This window comes from Canis lupus, chromosome X, assembly GCF_003254725.2.
Source record: "Canis lupus dingo isolate Sandy chromosome X, ASM325472v2, whole genome shotgun sequence".
In the NCBI taxonomy this organism is placed as follows: Eukaryota; Metazoa; Chordata; class Mammalia; order Carnivora; family Canidae; genus Canis; species Canis lupus.
Window position 1 is genome coordinate 11,954,075 of NC_064281.1, and position 19,616 is coordinate 11,973,690.

Here is a 19,616-nt window from a genome sequence, read left to right on the forward strand (position 1 = left end):
ATGCAGGGAGCCCAACGCAGGACTCGATCCCAGGTCTCCAGGATCACACCCCGGGCTAAAGGCGGCGCTAAACCGCTGAGCCACCCAGGCTGCCCCAGTGTCTGGCATTTAATAGATGTTTGATTGATGTCCTGGTGAATGAAATGATAAAAGAGTGATGGATTGAACGAAGGATGGTTGAAGGAATCTTGTCACTGACTTCCTAGCTCCATTCTGCGTACTCCGTTCCATCCTGTGTTTGCACATGGAGTTGTCAGAAACTGTCCTGTATATATGGAATAATACCTGAGGGTGTTCCAGTCTAGGAAATTGCTATTCTTCAAGTTAATCTCAAATCCCCATCCAGTTCTACCTTCAACTGTGTGTCATCTGGGCATCTGTGTGGCTAGTGCCTTAGCACATATTCCTGACAGACTTTGGATGGTGGGAAGCCAGCTACACTTGGCTTTGTTACAAAACAGGGTTTTTTCTTTTTGTCTAAACACACAAAAAGTTATCTTCAGCGTCTGTGTCCACTGCAGCGAGGTCAGCAGCATTCTTAGGAGACAGACAGAGGTTTGGATTTCCATACCACTACATGCAACCCACCACTGAGTGGATTTTGTAAAGGAGGATGAAGGAGAGGGCGAGGTGATAGCAGGCACTCTGGAGCTTTTGTGTACCTCTAGCCCTAGAGAGGCAGGAGACAGTTTCTCTGGGCCAGGTGTCATCAGCCACCAGCCCCAGCATTGTGCACAGACAGCATGACTGCAGAGTGCGAGGCATTGCCCCAAGGCATGACCACAGCTCTGGCTCTGTGGAGCTTGACCAAGGATCACTCACCCAGACTTCTCTGGCACCATGCTTACGTGCCTCAGATGCCCATACAGGCCCTTACACAGGGCCACGCTCGTGGCCACTTGTCTGTACAACTCCCTTGGCAGTTAAGCATGCCTTCTGCTGTGTTTTATTACAATGTTTCTTTTGAAGGACAAAAGAGCAAGTCCCTTCTTTTGAGTATCCCTGTACTTCTTATTGTCTTCCTGGGAGTTACTATGTCTCTTTTTCTATCTAGATTGTAAACATAAAGGAGTCCTTTTCCACATGTTGGCCAACTTCCCTCTAACACTGGGATTATTGAATAAAACCAAGGTCCTGTCCATTTCAATGCTAATTACCCTCTTAAGACTTCTAAATACCTCTGCCTCCAGAAATGTCCTCATAATCCCTGACATTACCCCCCCCACCTCTCCCTCCTGTTAAAATTGTCTTTCTCCTAGAACACATGGTTCAGATGCTCCCCACCCTCCTGAAACTTAGAGCCTCTGCCCTCTATGTTCTTATTGAATTAAGTCAGAGCTGTCATCGCATCTGGCCTTTAAGAAGTATTTGTTTAATTATGCTAAGTGCAATAAGCCAGCCTCGGAGGGAAAATATTGTATGAGTCCACTTAAATAAACTATCTAGAATAGGCAAATACTCAGAAGTAGAACAGAGGTTGCTGGGGATGGAGAGTGAGGAGGAATGGGGAGTTTTTGTTGAATGGGTATAGAGTTTATGTTGAGGATGATGAAAAAGTTTGAGGTATAGATACTGGTGAGGGTCACACAACATCATCATGAATGTATTTCATGCCACCGAATTGTATGCTTGAAAAAGGTTAAAATGATGAATATTATGCATATTTTACTATACGATAAAAAGGTAACTAAAAAACCAAGAAAGGTTACTTGTTTAGTAACCTTTTTTTATAGATTGCAAGCTTGTGGGGTAGAGGAGAAAAGATGAGGAGAAAAGATGAGGAGAAAAGATGACATTTTCCATCTTCATCCAGCCAGGCTTGTGGGGTAGAGGAGAAAACATGACTTTTTCCATCTTCACCCAGCCCAGTGCTTTGCATGAGATAATCACTCATTTTTGCTTCAATTCAGGAACACAAGTCAATGGAAAGAAGCACAAAATTCAGGCACGGTTTCCCCGTGCCTCTTAGCAATTAAAATTTCAATTTATTGTCAAATTGATTTTATCAGAGAGAAAACTGTGTAGTTGGAATTGTTTGATGGTATTGTCTCAGAAAGAAAACGAAAAACATGAAATTAAAAATCATCCCAAACTGCCTTCTATTTTCTTAGTATTTCCTTTTATAGCAAGGGGAGCATTTTAGCAAACTCAATTTGAATAATAACTTTCCTTTACACAACACTTACCAGTTCTTTCTGGGAGCTTTCTTAACCCTTACACCCTTTGCAGTCACCTCTTGTACTGTGTTACTAAACACATGTTTCTCCTGCTCCTCTGTTTCTGGATTCTTTGTTGCATAAGATGAAAGGTGTACATTAAACCTTCCTCTTAGATATTTCAGTTCATGTAATCCTTTTACTCTGCTGATCTGAAATGATAAGTCACACAATCATTTATAAGTCTTATAAGTTAGTCTTATAAGACTGGAAAGAAGCATACAGTTCTTGATACCAGCTCTCATCCAAGATTAGGGTGGAGATATCAAGAGGAAAGTGAAATGATTACATGAAGGGGTAGGTGGACACTGACGAAGTGTTGGGTTACAGGGCTTTTGTGATATTTTTATTTTTGGAAAATTGATAGTTTTCATATTCTGTCCATAAACTATCACCAGAGGCTAATTCCTACAGATGATTTTTATGGAGAAGAAACTATAAATTAATTTGGAGATACTTTCCTATGGAAAATAATTGTGGACAGGTTTCTAAGATGTCTGCCATTTGCTTCAAAGTTATACAGAGAGGGGAGGTAGGAGGGAGGGTATAAATAAAACATGCTTGGCCACCAACAGATAATTGTTGAAATAAAGTGTTGGGTACATAGGTGGTTTTATTTATTTATTTTTTAATTTTTATTTATTTATGATAGGCACACAGTGAGAGAGAGAGAGAGGCAGAGACACAGGCAGAGGGAGAAGCAGGCTCCATGCACCGGGAGCCCGACGTGGGATTCGATCCCGGGTCTCCAGGATCGCGCCCTGGGCCAAAGGCAGGCGCTAAACCGCTGCGCCACCCAGGGATCCCCTTTTTTTTTTTTTTTAATTTTTATTTACATAGGTGGTTTTATTACAGTATTTCCACTGTTCAAATTTGCGGTTTGCCAAAGTAAAAAATTAAGGGAAAAAAGGAGATAGATTCTGAAATGAGGTAGTCAATGGTCCATCATTCCTTAAGCCTGCTCAGTTAATTCGGTTAATGAAGGTATTTGAAAATGAGGGACTTTTAGTTGGCTCAAGGCATTATCAAGATAATATCTTGAAAGTTTATTATCAGTCTGTGTTTGAAATCCTGAGTCAGGCTTTTGCATGTCTTAAAAAATGTACATACTGACATGCCCCCCCCAAATATATATACATATAAGTATGCTTGTAAAAATAAATAAAAGTGATTTTAACCTGGGTTGAGAATTTCTGACATCTACTGGCAGTACAGACATACTTTTTTTTTTTTTTGAAAAGTGTACTCCTTTTTTTTTTATTTTTAATTTTTATTTATTTATGATAGTCACACAGAGAGAGAGAGAGGCAGAGACATAGGCAGAGGGAGAAGCAGGCTCCATGCACCGGGAGCCCGACGTGGGATTCGATCCCGGGTCTCCAGGATCACGCCCTGGGCCAAAGGCAGGCGCTAAACCACTGTGCCACCCAGGGATCCCAGTACAGACATACCTTAGGTGTCTCTGGTTTAATGACTCCAGTTGAGGAGCCTCCATGAGATTTGGAACTTTTGACTGGTCCCTGTTAATGTAGTGACCATGCGTCTTTGCTCCCTGTGTTCGGTGTGTTCATTGGCAAAGTGATACATGCAACAGAGTGCATGGCACCGGGCCAAGAGGCTGGCTACTTGCCACACTTTACAGTACTTGTCCCGACACATGGCTTGTTGCTGGTTAGAAAGGGTTCTGCCCGGAGCCCTCCTTTGTTCCTTTCAGGGCCCTAATAGGAAGCAACTCTGCTTCCTGCTTTCAGTGGACACAGCTCAGGTGTGATTTTTTTGTTCTCTCCTTTCCCTTGGGTGAAGCCTTCTCTCTAGCTCAGATCTAGCGGAGTCAAGGGCAGCAGTACAGGGGAGAAGAGCTAGTTCACGGCTAATTACAAGCAGTGAAGTAAGTGAAGGAGGGAAGGGTGAAATAAGAACATTTGCCTCTTTGCTCAGCATTGCTAGGGATCATAATTTTTCTTTTTGTGACTTTGGGCCCCCGCTTGCCCACCACCACGGCCAGACAGTTGAGAGGTCTCTGGTAGGCCACAGGCAGAACCTGAGGAGTCCTGGATGGTTTTCCTTGCCATATGATGTGCATTTCAGGAGGCTCCAAGGGGGAGAAATGAATTGCACACGTGGAGGGTCCAGTTCGTGCCTTGTTCTGCTTTGCATCCCAGCCCCCAGCATGGTTCCTGGAACAAAGGAAATAGCAATCAGCGCAGAAGTACAAGCATTTACAGCAGAATTTCCATCCCTGTGAGACCAACTTAGGTTCATCTTTGGGTGTGTTCCCCCTGCAGGTCGGGGAGAACTTTGGGGGTCCTTCACGTCTGAGAGGTGGGGATGCGAGGCCCTCGTCTGAAACGGCAAGCATTTAAAAGTGTTTCAGAAGTATAAGTAACCCCACAACTGGGTGATGGTGGCCTCTAGGGAGAGCCCTTCCTACTGTCCAAGAACATGCTGGCCACCACTTCACAGTTTGCAGTCCTTGAAATCGGGATGCACATCTCCATCACCGAGGAAGTGTGCCCAGGTCACTGAGCGGCCATCATGTGCCAGGCCCTGTGTCCCCAAGAGATGCGGCTGCGGCCGAGACAGACACGGCCCTTACTGCCACGGGGCTGGGGTGCTGGGGAGGTGGCGTCACAATGTACGTTCCTGAGGAGGTGTTCAACTGCAAGAAGCACCGTGAGGGAGGTGAAGAGGGCGCTGGGCTGAGCCCGTGGTCAGGGGAGGTTCTAGGAAGTGATGCTGGAGCGGAACACCTGAGGAGAGAGGAGGAACTAACCAGGTGCAGATGGAGGACAAGTGGTCCAGGGAAGGAGGAGCATCTGCACAAGCCCTTAGGCTGGAGGGAGCTTCGGGAGAGGGAAGAAACAGAGTCCATGTGGCTGCTGTGCAGGCAAGAGCAAGGGGTGGACATGAGGCTGAGGTCAGCAGCACCAGGGCACAGGGCCACGCAGTCAAACCTCACTCACAGTTGCTCAAGCAGTGTACGTAACAACTGCCAGAATGCATCTCAAATAATCACTCCAAACGCTTTGAAATCTATACTGCAGTGAATGTATAATCAGGAAAAAACGTTTCGTTTCTGACCTTGTTTGCTCACTTACTATAGGGATGGGAGTTTTCAGGAAAAGTGGAAGAAGCATTAGGGGGTGAGTATGGCAGGAAAGAAACAGTGAAAGTTAATATTGTAATTTCTAAAGACCATGGAAATCATTGTCTCCTGAGACTCTCACTTGGGACCTGTGAGGGGTAGAGGGGTCATTAATGCAGTCATACATGAATATTCACATTGAATCTCCTTACAGATTAGTTCAGGATTAACCTCCATTTCCCCCATGATCAAGGGATATAGTGTCATACATACAACTGACAGAGTCACAGTATTTAAGCTTAGATTTCAAAACTGCTCATGACTATTTTTGAGAGGATGGATCCTTGTGTTTTTTAAAAGCAATCCGATACAGATTGATTTTTTTTTTTTTTTTTTTACCCAGGAGCTTTAATCTTCAGTTACTTCTTACATGTAAACACCATGCTGGATATCTAATTTGGATTTCAAGGAGTAAATGTTCTTTTAATTTTAAGAAATTACTATAAGCAGTCTTTACATTCTTGTGTATAAAAAGATGATGTCGGGATCCCTGGGTGGCGCAGCGGTTTGGCGCCTGCCTTTGGCCCAGGGCGCGATCCTGGAGACCCGGGATCGAATCCCACATCGGCCTCCCGGTGCATGGAGCCTGCTTCTCCCTCTGCCTATGTCTCTGCCTCTCTCTCTCCCTGTGTGACTATCATAAATAAATAAAAATTAAAAAAAAAAAAAAAAAGATGATGTCTCTCGACCTCTAATATTTGCTAACCTTAAAGGAAAGGCAGGGCTCCTGAATCAGTCATCCAGATCCTGCCAGTGAGGTGACGAATAAATTTGAGGAAGAGAAGTGGATAAACTATTGACTCATTCCCCCCTCAGCCCCACCCTCCCACCTCCCTCCCCTGCTGTGTGTACTCTTAGTCTGAATGTTATTCTGTTTAGAGGTTTCCACTTGATGGCCAATCTCAGTTGTTTACAGCTTTCCCTCTTCTGTCCTCCTGCCTCTAGGTTATTAGGTTCCTACAAGCTATTTGGGGCCCCAAGCAAGATTTCAGGCTAATCATGGTGGTGATGAGTAGCCTGAGGGCCATTCTTCAAGCCTCTCCATGCAGGTCACTTTGGAGAAGATTCCAGATCCCCACGTTCATGCCAGCAAGGCCCTGCAGCCTCTACACCTGCACATACAAAACCCGGAACCGAGCCTGTGAGTACACTGCTCCTTTAAAGAGAGTGAGAGGTTGGGGGTGCATGACAGTCGTCACGTGTCCTGTGTTTATCCATATAGTGTCAGTGGTATTCCAGAGTGGGATTGTGTGCCTTCAGAACCATGAGAATAATTACTTGCTTCTCTATTTGTCTTCTAAAATAAACGTGGAAAATTCTTTTTCCCCCAAGTTTATTGGCATATAATTGACACATAACCTCATGTGAGTCGAAGGTGTGCAATGTGCTGATTTGATACACATATATTGCAAAATGATTATCATAAAAAGGTTTGGAAAGTCGTTTTCTTGACAAGGTTTAACATGTGAAAATGATGTCATGCAGAAATAGGGTGAGACGTATTCCAGTTTCAAATAGCTTGGAATCTGTTCTGTATTGTTTTTGTTAGCAACAGTCTTCTTACAAACATTGATCCACAGACTGCAAATTATTTCTGAGAGTCTTTTTTTTTTAAGATTTTATTTATTCATTCATGAGAGACATGCAGAGAGAGAGAGAGGCAGAGACACAGGCAGAGGGAGAAGCAGGCTCCATGCAGGGAGCCCGACGTGGGACTTGATCCCTGGTCTCCAGGATCACGCCCTGGGCTGAAGGCAGCGCTAAACGGCTGAGCCACCCAGGCTGCCCTATTTCTGAGAGTCTTAACGTTCTGAAAGTTGCATGTTAATGTTTGTAAGCAGGTCAGTAGCTTCACAATCTGAAATATTCTTTCTCAACTCACAAATTGCAGAGTTCATTCTGGTTGACCAGCTTACCAAAATGGGCTCTGGCATAAACACAGCATATTGGGCAGCCCGGGTGGCTCAGTGGTTTAGTGCTGCCTTTGGCCTGGGGCGTGATCCTGGAGACCCGGGATCAAGTTCCGCCTCCCTTCATGGAGCCTGCTTCTCCCTCTGCCTGTGTCTCTTCCTCCTCTCTCTCTCTCTGTATAAATAAATAAAATCTTTAAAAAAACCCCACAGCATATTAATCGAGGCAGCAGATGGTCTTTCCTGAAACCTCTTGCATCTCAACCCCCTCCTGAAATACTGGTTCCCTGCCGTGTCCCTGTGGTGCAGGGATTGTCCACCGAGGCACTACTGACATGGGGGATGGGTCATTCTGTGTTGTTGTGGGTGCAGTGTGCACTGTAGGTTGATTAGCAGCATCCCTCCCCAGTACCTGCTAGATGATGGTTGCACCCCCCACCCAGTTGTAACAACCAAAAATGTCATCAGACATTACCAAATGAGCTCTGGGGAGGACAAAACTGCCCCTGCTTAAGAATCAGTGGGACAATAGGAGAGAATAATGTGTTCATTTGTGGAGAGATGAGTTTGAATATGTGGAGAGGTAAAATGGCTAATATATTGTTAAAGAGGAATTTTTCATATTTTCCATTATTTTAAAAGAATTGACACAGATTTTTCAAATGTTGGATTCCTTCTAGGTCTAGGTTTCTCCACTTTTTCTCTTTTGGTTTGTTCTCTTTTGACTTCATATGTACATAATCAAAAAATGTAAGGAAGAATGCTGTTAAATTACTTTTTAAAATATTTTATTTATTTATTCATGAGAGACACACACAGAGGCAGAGACATAGGCAGAGGGAGAAGCAGGCTCCCTGCAGGGACTCCATCCTGGGACTCCAGGTTCATGCCTGGAGCCAAAGGCAAACACTCAACCGCTGAGCTACCCAGGCATCTCAAGAAATGCTGTTAAATTAGTAGTGCTAATCTAGCTAAATCCAAGGACTTGAAACTCCTCCATAAATACATTTTTATTATAAATTTACTTGGTTTTGTTCAACAATGACAGTGTTCTTATTCAAATGAACTGGTTGGAGTCATAATAAATTTCTGGTTGCTGGGTGTGGCTTCCTACCAACAGACCCACATCCTACCAGGACTGGCTTATTCTCAACACTGGCATTTTGTGGTCTGAGGCTCAAAATGGAAAAAATTAGTCATGTTTATGTAGTTACTAAAGTTTTACTTTTTTCAACAGAGAGTTGAAAGTTGAAGGTCTAAAATCCAAGATAGATATGTCTTTAGGATAGTTTGCTTCTTTTGATGCTGACTAAAACAAAAAGTGGTGGCTTGGGGAGATGTGGACTTTCCTTAATTAATTTTTCACATCAGATGTTCTGGTTTGTAAGTTATAAGAAAAACAGGTAACAATTATGATTTGATTTTGCTTTTGGCATATAACACCAACTTTCCCTGTTTTCACTGGAGAGAATATTATAGTCTCAGCTGCCCTGAGCCACTGAGCATGTCCTGCTCCTAAATTCCAGACCTTCTGCTGATCAGTTGTAAAGACAATATGCATCATGTCTGGCAACTTAACACCCCACCAGAAGGCCCATTGCACACTTGTGACCAAGAACAACCCAAGATCATTGAGGGTTAGAAAAGATAACATGGAAAGCCCTTTGCTAGTACCTGCCACACAGTGTGAGGACTGTGTTGGCAGGTTACTTCTAGTACTATTGATGATCATCATCACCGCCTTTTTTTTTTTAAGACTTTATTTATTCATGAGAGACACAGAGAGAGAGAAGCAGAAACACAGGCAGAGGGAGAAGCAGGCTCCATGCAGGGAGCCCAACGTGGGACTCAATCCCGGGTCTCCAGGATCAGGCCCTGGGCTGTAGGTGGTGCTAAACCACTGGGCATCCCCCCCCCCCCCCACTGCCCTCATCATTACCATCTTTACCATCATCAAAGGCTCAGCGCCTCCCTCAGATGTTTGGCCATTTTTAAGATAGGGGTAAGCAGAATAAGAAAGGAGGAGGCTGTGGCAAATTCAGAAAGCAGTGTCTTACTAGAGCCTGTCTGTGCTCTATGCTTCACCTTCACACTCTGCTCCCCACCTCTCAGGGAATCGTTGGCTGTCAACTCAGATTGCTGTTTGCTGTTATCTCAAGTAGCAGACAGTGTTGACAATCCTAACTTGAGGATTTGGAACATGATAAAATAAAGAGAAAAGCCTGCACCTGTTACCCAAGATGAACATAAAATCAAATTCACTTAGTATATCTTCTACTGACATTTATTTTAATTGTCACATGAAAAATTTAGGGTTATAGTAGATTAGGAAACAAAGCCGAACAGTCAACAATAAGAAAATCTAATTTAAAAACCTAATTAAAAAATGGATTAGAGATCTTATTAACACACACCTCACCAAATATATAGAGATGGCAAATAAGAGTATAAAAAGCCCCATTGTGTGATCTGTGACCAGGGAAATGCAAATTAAACCCAAGATGATAGGGGCACCTGGGTTGCTCAGTGGTTGCACATCTGCCTTTGGCTCAGGTCATGATCCCGGGATCCTGAGATTGAGTCCCACATCAGGATCCCCATAGGGAGCCTGCTTGTCCCTCTGCCCGTATCTCTAAAGAATAAATAAAATCTTAAAAAAAAAAATCACCACACACCGATTACAATGGCCAAAATCCAGAATAGTGATAACACCAAGTGGTTATGAAGCTGTGGAGCAACAGGAATTCTTACTCATTGCTGGTGAAAATACAAAGATGGTACAGCCATTTTGGAAGATAACTTGGCAGTTTCTTTTAAATGAAATATGTCCTTGCCATACAAGCCAGCAATCATATTCCTTGTTATTTGTTCAGCATTGTTGAATACTTAACATCTACACAAAAACCTGCACATGGCTGCTTTTCGTAGCTTTATTCATAATTGCCAAAACTTGGAAGCAGCCAAGTTGTCCTTCAGTAGGATGAATGAATACCTTAACTGTGGCATAGCCAGACAATGGGATTTTGTTCCTCACTGAAAAGAAATGTAAGAATTTTAAATGCAAATTACTAAGTGAAAGAAGTCAATCTGAAAAGGTTATATACTCTATGACCCCAAATGTATGACATTCTGGAAAAGGTAAAACTATGGAGACAATAAAAAGATCAATAGTTGCCATGTGTTAGAGTATAGGGAGGGATGAATAGGTGGAGCAGAGGATTTTAGGGTAGTGAAAATACTCTTTATAGTATGATGGATACAGGTCAATATACATTTGTCCAAACCTGTGGAATATATAACACCAAGAGTGAACCACAATGTAAACTATGGACTTTGGGTGTTATCATGTGTCACTATAGGTTCATGAATGATAACAAATGTACTACTCTGGTGGGGGATGTTGATAATGGGGGATGCTGCATGTGTGGGGGCAAGGGCAAATGGGAAATCACTGTACCTTAAATAAATTAATGGAGAAATAGTCTTAAAAAATTAAACATGAGGGGCGCCAGGTGTCTCCATTGGTTAGGTGTCTACCTTCTGCTGGGGTCATGATCTCAGGGTCCTGGGATTGGGCCCTATGATGGGCTCCCTGCTCAGTGATAATTCTGCTTCTCCTTCTCTCTCTGCCTTTGCCCCTCCCTCCTGCTCTTGATTTCTCTCTCTCTCTCTCTAATAAAATCCTTTAAAAAATCAAATATGAGATCTTAGACCATAACAAAAATATTGTTAATTCTTAATCTAATTAAATATAAAAACGATCATCTAGAATTGAAATGGTACATATTTGCTATTTGTTATTATTTCTTTTTCTTTTTTAAGATTTTTATTTATAGGGACACCTGGGTGGCTCAGCTCTTAAGCCCCTGCCTTTGGCTGAGGGCGTGATCCTGAAGTTCCAGAATCAAGTCCTCCATCGGGCTCCTGGCATGGAGCCTGTTTCTCCCTCTGCCTGTGTCTCTCATGAATAAATAAATAAAAATCTTTTTAAAAAATTTAAAAAAAAGATTTTTATTTATAATTTGACAGAGAGAGAGAGCACAAGTGGAGGAACAGCAGGCAGAGGGAGAGGGAGAAACAGGCTCCTCACTGAGCAGAGACACCCCCCCAGGATCATGACCTGAGCCTAAGGCAGGCCATTCAACTGACTTAGCCACCCAGGGGCCCTATTTGTTATTATTTCATTGATTTTTATTGTTCATGATCTCTACTTTTAGATTGAAGAGAAATATTTTTTTAGGACAATGTGAAATAGAATGGCACTGTATAAAATCTAGCTACTAGTCCCATGTGTGTATTTTCATGTAAATATAAATTTATTTATTTAGTTATTTTTAAAGACTTTATTTATTTATTCATGAGAGACACACAGAGAAAGGCACAGACACAGGCAGAGGGAGAAGCAGGCTCCATGCAGGGAGCCTGACAAGGGACTCGATCCGGTCTCCAGGATCACACCCTGGGCTGAAGGCGGTGCTAAACCGCTGAGCCACCCTGGCTGCCCTCATGTAAATATACATTTATTAAAATGTTATGGCTACATGTTGCTAGCGCTTACCATATTGAAAATTTCCATCATCAGAGAAAGTTCTATGTGACAGGATTGGTCTGTATTATAACTGAACTGTGTTAGAAAATTCTCCTGTTATTTGTCCAATTAATTTTGAAGAACAGGGACGCCTGGGTGGCTCAGTGGTTGAACTGCCTTTGGCTCAGGCAGTGATCCCGGATCCTGAGATTGAGTCCCACCCACATAAGGCTCTCTGCAGGAAGCCTGCTTCTCTCTCTGCCTATGTCTATGACTCTCTCTGTGTCTCTCATGAATAAATAAATAAATAAATCTTAAAAAAAAAAAAGATTCACATTATCTAATTAAGAAAAAAAATTTTTGAAGGGCAAAACTCCTAGAGAACAATAGTATTAAAATTTTTGTTTTGCAATGTCTTCACTAAGAACTCTGATAATCCCTAAGTAATAGAGATTCAGGATGTGCCAGATGGAATCTCTCATTAACATTCAAATAACCTTAAGAAACAATAGGCTGATTAATAGCCCCCTGGAATTATTAATAGCTCCAGGGGTTTAGGCAGCAACAAGCAGCTGGCAGCAACAAGGAGCTAACAAATAGCTCTGAACAGAGCCGAGGAACTGTGGGCTTTAGTGTACTGAGAATGAGAACTCCATGTGTATGCTGCGCTTACCTGGGCTCAGCCTCAGCTCTCATGCTCTGAGAAGACAATTTGTGATCATCCTTAGCAATGGTGAATCCTATCACTGTGCCCAACCATAGGCCTATTAGGATGATCTTCAGTTACACGAAGAAATCACACATCTCAAGAAAAAGGACAGTAACAGGTCAAGGCACAGGAGTAAAAACCAATGAGGGTGTAGAACAACAATGTCCAGTGAATAAATAATGTGAGCCATCAATGAGCCATATAGGCAATTCTATAATTTCTAATAACCACATTTAAAAGAGAACAAATAGGGATCCCTGGGTGGCACAGCAGTTTAGCGCCTGCCTTTGGCCCAGGGCGCGATCCTGGGGACCTGGGATCGAATCCGACGTCGGGCTCCCAGTGCATGGAGCCTGCTTCTCCCTCTGCCTATGTCTCTGCCTCTCTCTCTCTCTCTCTCTGTGACTATCATAAATAAAAAAAAAAAAGAACAAATAATATGTTCATTACATCTCAAAACTGGGGGAAACTCATTCTAATATAGCAAATACATAGATAAAATATAGTAAGTAGGTAAAATTATTTTTACCTATATATTTGTTGAGGAGGAAAAATATTTAACCTAGCATATCCAAAATATGCCCACTTTAACATGAGATGAATATAAGAATTATAAGTGAAATATTTTGCATTCTTTGTTTTGTATTATGTCTTTAAGGTCCCTAGGTATTTTACATTTATAGCACGCCTCAATTTAAACAATCACACAGGATGAGTGGTTACCTTATTAGGCAGTGCAGGTACAGAATAGATGCCAAGAAATATCAGCAGATGAAGGGATGCTTAATGTAGTCTGGGGTTGTCTGAGAAGGGGCTGGAAGTGATCTTTAGAGCCTGTAGGATTTTAAGAAATGAGAGAGAAATGGGTAGATGTGATCATGTGGACCATTGGGGAGGAAGTATTTCCTCTGCTTTTGAAGATCCTTCTGGCCAGACAAGAATCAAATTGACATGAGACAGATTAACAGGAGAAATCAAATTTAATAGCATATGTAAGGGGAACCCACATGGAAGTGGAAATTCCAAAGATAGTGAGGCAATGTGAGGCTTATATAAGCGATAGAGAAGGGTAGGGGTCTGAGGATACAAAGGGAAGGAGGGTCATTATCAGAAAGGTGAGAGGAGATGTTTGGAAAACAAAGATTACCCTATTATGCAGGTAAGTCTCCTAGGTGAAGAGGAATCTCCATTAGTAGCTCTCTTCCCCGTATAAGCAGGTAGTTAAAGGAGAGGTACAAAGCTTTTTCCAAAAAGCTTTTTTTCTGCTGGGGTTATTTGCTTTTAACTCAAAATAACATTCGTGCCAAAGGGGCCTATCTTGGGGCAACCTACCCTTGCCCCCTATGGTTCGCTCCTCTGAAACTTTCCCGAAGTTTCACACAGTAAAAGTTGAGCTGGTAAATTGTCCATCTCAATGAACCAGTCTTAGTCCTGACCATAGGTCAGTTCAGCTAGGTTCATTTCATCTCCACTGTGATGCAGATATGTTTTCAAAATTAGGCCTTTGGTTCAAGTAATCAGGTACTCAACAATAGGCATTTCTATGGGAACGGAAGAAAAGCAATGGTTAATGATTGAATCAAATTATAAACCCATTTTTGAGTTCTGAGGATAGCTAGTGGAGGGATTTCTAGATGTCAAGCTTGAAGCACGTTCAGACAGAGTGAGAGCGGGCAGTGGTACCAGAACTTCCTGGTGTGTAGTTCGAGTGTCCCTGGTGATCTTTGAGTGGCCCATAGAATAGCAGGCATGAGGACTATCTACACATGAGCTGTTGCGGGGATTTCTCTTAAGTTTATATCAAGTCGTTCATATTTTGCTTGTAGGGCTTTGGGAAAAGGGAAACTTTAGTTCTAATCCAACTCAGAAAGGAGGGAGAAAAAGAAAAAAAAAAACCTTAGTTTGGAGAATTGCAGCAAGGCATTGGGGGAACTAGAAGTCAGGATCTAGCCTTGTTTATAACAAATATTAGAATCTAGTACTTAGAGATCCCTGGGTGGCTCAGCGGTTCAGCGCCTGCCTTTGGCCCAGGGTGTGATCCTGGAGTCCCGAGATCGAGTGCTGCATCGGGCTCCCTGCATGGAACCTGCTTCTCCCTCTGCCTGTGTCTCTGCCTCTCTCTGTCTCTCATGAATAAATAAATAAAATCTTAAAAAAAAAAAAAGAATCTAGTACTTATACAGGTATGTTATTCAAACATATTTTGTCTCTCTATAATCACCCTGATTTCTACCAAAAATAACCAAATGAACATTTGTTTGCAAAATAAGTCTAGTTTTAAAAACTTGGCCTAATTATTTACATAAGCACTGCAAGAATAGTGATTGTGACCATGTAGGTTCTTTTAAATCCTCTTTGCTTTCTCTATAGTTAAGAGTCTGTTTCTTGGTTTGTCTCTTTTTTGCTTTGTTCTTTTGGTTTGTTTCTTAAATTTCACACATGAGTGAACATGGTGTTTGTCTTTCTCTGACTTGCTTACTTTATTTAACATTATACCATCTAGCTCCATCCATGTTGTTGGAAATGGCAAAGTCTCATCTTTTATGGCTGAGTAATATTCCGTTTTGTGTGTGTGTGTATCCACTTCTTTATCCATTCATCTATAAATGGACACTTGAGCTGCTTGCATAATTTGGCTATTGTAAGAAATGATGCAATAAACATAAAGGTGCATATATCTTTTCAAATTAGTGTTTTGATATTCTTTGGGTAAATACCTAGTAGTGCCGTTACTAGATCATATGGTAGTTCTAATTTTTAACTTTTTGAGGAACCTCTGTACTGTTTTCCAGAGTGGCTGCACCAGTTTGCATTCCCACCAACAGTGCACAGGATTCCTTTTTCTCCATCTCCTTGCCAACACTTGTTAATTGTGTTTTTTATTTTAGCCATTCTGACAGGTATGAGTTGATATATCACTGTGGTATTGATTTGCATTTCATGATTAGTGATGTTGAGCATCTTTTCATGTATCTGTTGACCATCTGTATGTCTTCTCTGGAGAAATGTCTGTTCATGTCTTCTGTTTGTTAATCGTATTTTTTGGGTTTTAGGTGTTGATTTGTATAAGTTCTTTTTTTTTTTAAGATTTTATTTATTTATTCATGAGAAACACACAGAGAGAGAGAGAGAGAGAGAGGCAGAGACACAGGCAGAGGGAGAAGCAGGCTCCATGCAGGGAGCCCGATGTGGGACTCGATCCTGGGACTCCAGGATCATGCCCTGGGCCGAAGACAGGCAATAAACCACTGAGCCACCCAGGGGTCCCCGATTTGTAGAAGTTCTTTATGTATTTTGGGTACTAACCCTTTATCAAATGTCATTTGCAAATATCTTCTCCCATTCCATAGGTTGCCTTTTAGTTTTGTGATCATTTTCTTTGCTGTTCAGAAGCTTTTTATTTTGATGTAGTCCCAGTGGTTTATTTTTATATTTTTTCCCCTTGCTTCAGATGACACATCTAGAAAAATGTTGCATCAGCTGATGTCAGAGAAATTACTGTCTGTGTTCTCTTCTATTTGAAGATACTCTGTACTCTTATGATTTCAGGTCTCATACTTTGGTCCTTAATCCATTTTGAGTTTATTTTTGTATACGGTATAAGAAAATGATCCAGTTCCATTCTTTTGCATGTCTCTGACCAGCTTTCCTAACAGCATTTGTTGAAGAGACTTTTTCCCTTTGGATAATCTTTCCTGCTTTGCCAAAGATTAATTGACCATATAATCATGGATTTATTTCTGGGTTTTCTATTCTGTTCCATTGATCTATGTGTCTACTTTTGTGCCAGTACCATACTGTTTTGATTACTATAGCTTTATAGTGTATCTTGAAATCTGGGATTGTGATACCTCCAGCTTTGTTCTTCTTTTTCAAGATTGCTTTGGCTATTTGGAGTCTTTTGTGGTTCCATGTTAATGTTAGGATTACTTGTTTTAGCCGTATGAAAAATGCTGTTGGTATTTTGATAGGGATTACATTAAATGTGTGGATTCTTTGAGTAGTAGAGACATTTTAAGAATATTTGTTCTTCCTGCTGGAACTTTTTGTAAGGAATTTCTAGATTGAACTTTTAACAGCCTTAAGGCCAGAAAGTATAAGAATATTAACAAAGTTTCTGAATTCTGGAGGGTTCAGGTAGGGAGAATTCGTTCCTGCTATATTTCCATACTGCTTATAATGATGTAATTTATCAAATTATTTTAGGTCAGTTAGCTTCAGAGAAAAGATTTCTTTAATCTTGAAAAACAAACCATTTAAAAAAGTCAGAAATGTTTTAAATGAAAGTTGCAAAAAATTATAGTTATCATCTTCAGTTCATTCAGTCCCATGTTTTTGTTTTGCTTGAATCCAGTTTTTCCACTAGTTTTAGAAATTCTTTTTTTTTTTTAAAGATTTTATTTATTCGGGCGGGTGGTGCAGAGACACAAGCAGAGGGAGAAGCAGGCTCCATGCAGGGAGCCTGTTGCAGGACTCGATCCTGGGTCCCCAGGATCACACCTCGGGCTGCAGGTGGCACTAAACCACTGTGCCACCAGGGCTGCCCTAGTTTTAGAAATTCTTACCTAGTTCAGGTTTATGATCCTAAGGTTATCAGAAACTTGTCCTTTTCTATGAGTTTATATGAATCTTGTCTATGAGTTTCACTGAAGATGAAATACGTTTGCAGTGGCATCAGTGTAAAACAGTGACTGTAAATGATAACGGTTAAAAATGGTAATGTTTAAAGATTTGGTTAGAGTTCATTATGATGCAGGTGGCAAGGAAATGTGATTATTTCTCTGACATACAACACTTCAAGATAATAACATAACACTTGATAAACATAGGAAATTATTTTGGCGAGCTATAAAATCCTTGTTTTGTAGGAAGATAACTTTAAAGATAAAAACATTTACAATATCTTATTAAGAGCAGATCAATACTTTAAGAAAATTTTGAGTTTTTTAACAAAGAGAAAACAAGAATTTTAACTTTGCATTAGTGTATTTTTGACATTAAAACCCATTTACTCACTTAAATTTATTCTAGTTTTAACAAGTACTAACCATACACAAAATTCCCTTTTAAAGATTCCCTCTTTATAAACCTTCAACTTTCCTGAGTTACATTCATAGTTTGCCTTTTTTCCTTCTTTCTTTCTCTCTTTCTTTCTTTCTTTCTTTCTTTCTTTCTTTCTTTCTTCTTTCTTCTTTCTTTCTTTTTTTTCTTTCTTTCTTTTTTTTCTTTTTTTCTTTCTTTCTTTCTTTCTTTCTTTCTTTCTTTCTTTCTTTCTTTCTTTCTTTTTTCTTTCAAAAAGATTTCATTTATTTATTCATAAGAGACAGAGAGAGAGACAGAGAGAGAGAGAGGCAGAGACGCAGGCAGAGGGAGAAGCAGGCTCCATGCAGGGAGCCCAACCTGGGACTCCATCCCGGGACTCCAGGATCAGGCCCTGGGCTGTATAGTTGGTCCTAAACCGCTGAACCACCCGGGCTGCCCAGTTTTCCTTCTTTAAATAATCAGTCTCACTTTAGGACAAAAATTTCTTTTCCCTCATCAAAAAATGTATTCCCATTCCCCATATTTTTTCTCCAAAACACAAATCTTACTTTTCTTACATACAGAATTGTTTTTCTTATTATTTCTAGTAGTCTTAAATATATTTATTACAATTCTTAACTCTTAGGAACCTTAGAGTCTAGTGAAAATTAATACTAAGCAACTGTAAACTTTTGTTATACCAGCATTCTTTAGATTAGCAAATTTATGAATACATTTCATAATTTCTAGAAACAAGCATTTTTTTCATTGTATAGTTTCTTTTTTTTTTAAGATTTTATTTATTTATTAATGAGAGACACATGAAGGAGAGAGGGGGGCAGAGACACAGGCAGAGGGAGAAGCAGGCTCCATGCAGGGAGCCGACATGGGACTTGATCCCTGGTCTCCAGGATCTTCAGCCCTGGGCTGAAGGCAGCACTAAACCGTTGAGCCACCTGGACTGCCTCACATTGTATAGTTTCTTAAATCACATGGCAAGTTTACTAATAAAACCACATTTATTTTTAGTTTCTCTGCAATAAGACAAAAATAGACCTATGTTTATTATTTAATGTTTCGTTATTTTATCTTACTTGGAAATTATGCAGATATTCAACAAATTCAGCTCATCATCTGACTCAGGAAAATTCCAAAATTTCAGGTTGCCAAACGTTTTGGAAGCTACCCAAAAGTTTACCTATAAATCTTTTAGTCTTATTTATATCTATTTAATCTCCTTGTTCTTAACAATTACGTTCAGATTACCTACAAAACTTCATGAGGCATTAGACAAAGTTAACCCTTATTCTAATATTTTTGACAAATTTGCAACAGATACAAGAACCCATTTGACCTTCCTTAAACACAGATAAAAGTCTTAAATTTAACGCATAACTCTAAAGGCAATTTTATTTTACAAGACCAGTGCTCTAACCCCTGAGCTATAGGGCCTCGCGGCAATTTTATTTTAATTAAACCAACAACCTTAAATTAGTCTTAGTACTGAGTATTTTCCCAGATCACATAAACTTGAAAAAAAATTTGAGTTTCTATCTTTCAGAGTTTTGGAATGGAATGCTCAATTCTTAAAAGCCCTTGCCTTCAAACCCAACTAAATAGAGCTCTTCTACAAGTTAATTTTAACAATACCATCCAGAGATAGAGAAAATATCCAACATTTATGACATATATAGACAGACAAAATCCAAACAGTCTTCTAGCTTTTGTTCTTACTAATATTTGTGGAAGGGATATTAAAGACACAATTTCCAAATACCTCTCCCCACCTTTTTTTTTTGGGGGGGGGTACTTTTCTCTAAACTTCTCCTTAATTGTTTATATTTCACAGAATAGCTCGGGGCACCTGGGTGGCTCAGTGGCCAAGTGTCTGCCTTTGGCTTGGGTCCTGGTCCCTGGGTCCTGGGATCGAGTCCCACATCAGGTTCCCTGCAGGGAACTTGCTTCTCCCTCTGCCTATGTCTCTGCCTCTCTCTTTCTGTGTCTTTCATGAATAAATTGAATAAATAAATAAAATCTTAAAAAAAAATAAAAAGAATGGATTTTAGGTCCTAGAGAAGATGGGAGT

At 40.7% G+C, this 19,616-nt stretch overlaps 1 protein-coding gene across 6 annotated transcripts in view; it reads left to right on the plus strand.

The window, feature by feature from the left end:
* CA5B (carbonic anhydrase 5B) overlaps positions 1-19,616 on the plus strand; it is a 133,890-nt gene that overhangs the window by 78,127 nt on the left and 36,147 nt on the right. For all 6 annotated transcript variants that reach the window (XM_025437170.3, XM_025437164.3, XM_025437202.3 and 3 more), the window contains one exon: positions 6,307-6,502. In XM_025437170.3, coding sequence (XP_025292955.1) covers positions 6,307-6,502 — 196 coding nt within the window. The remainder of the gene's footprint in view (positions 1-6,306; positions 6,503-19,616) is intronic.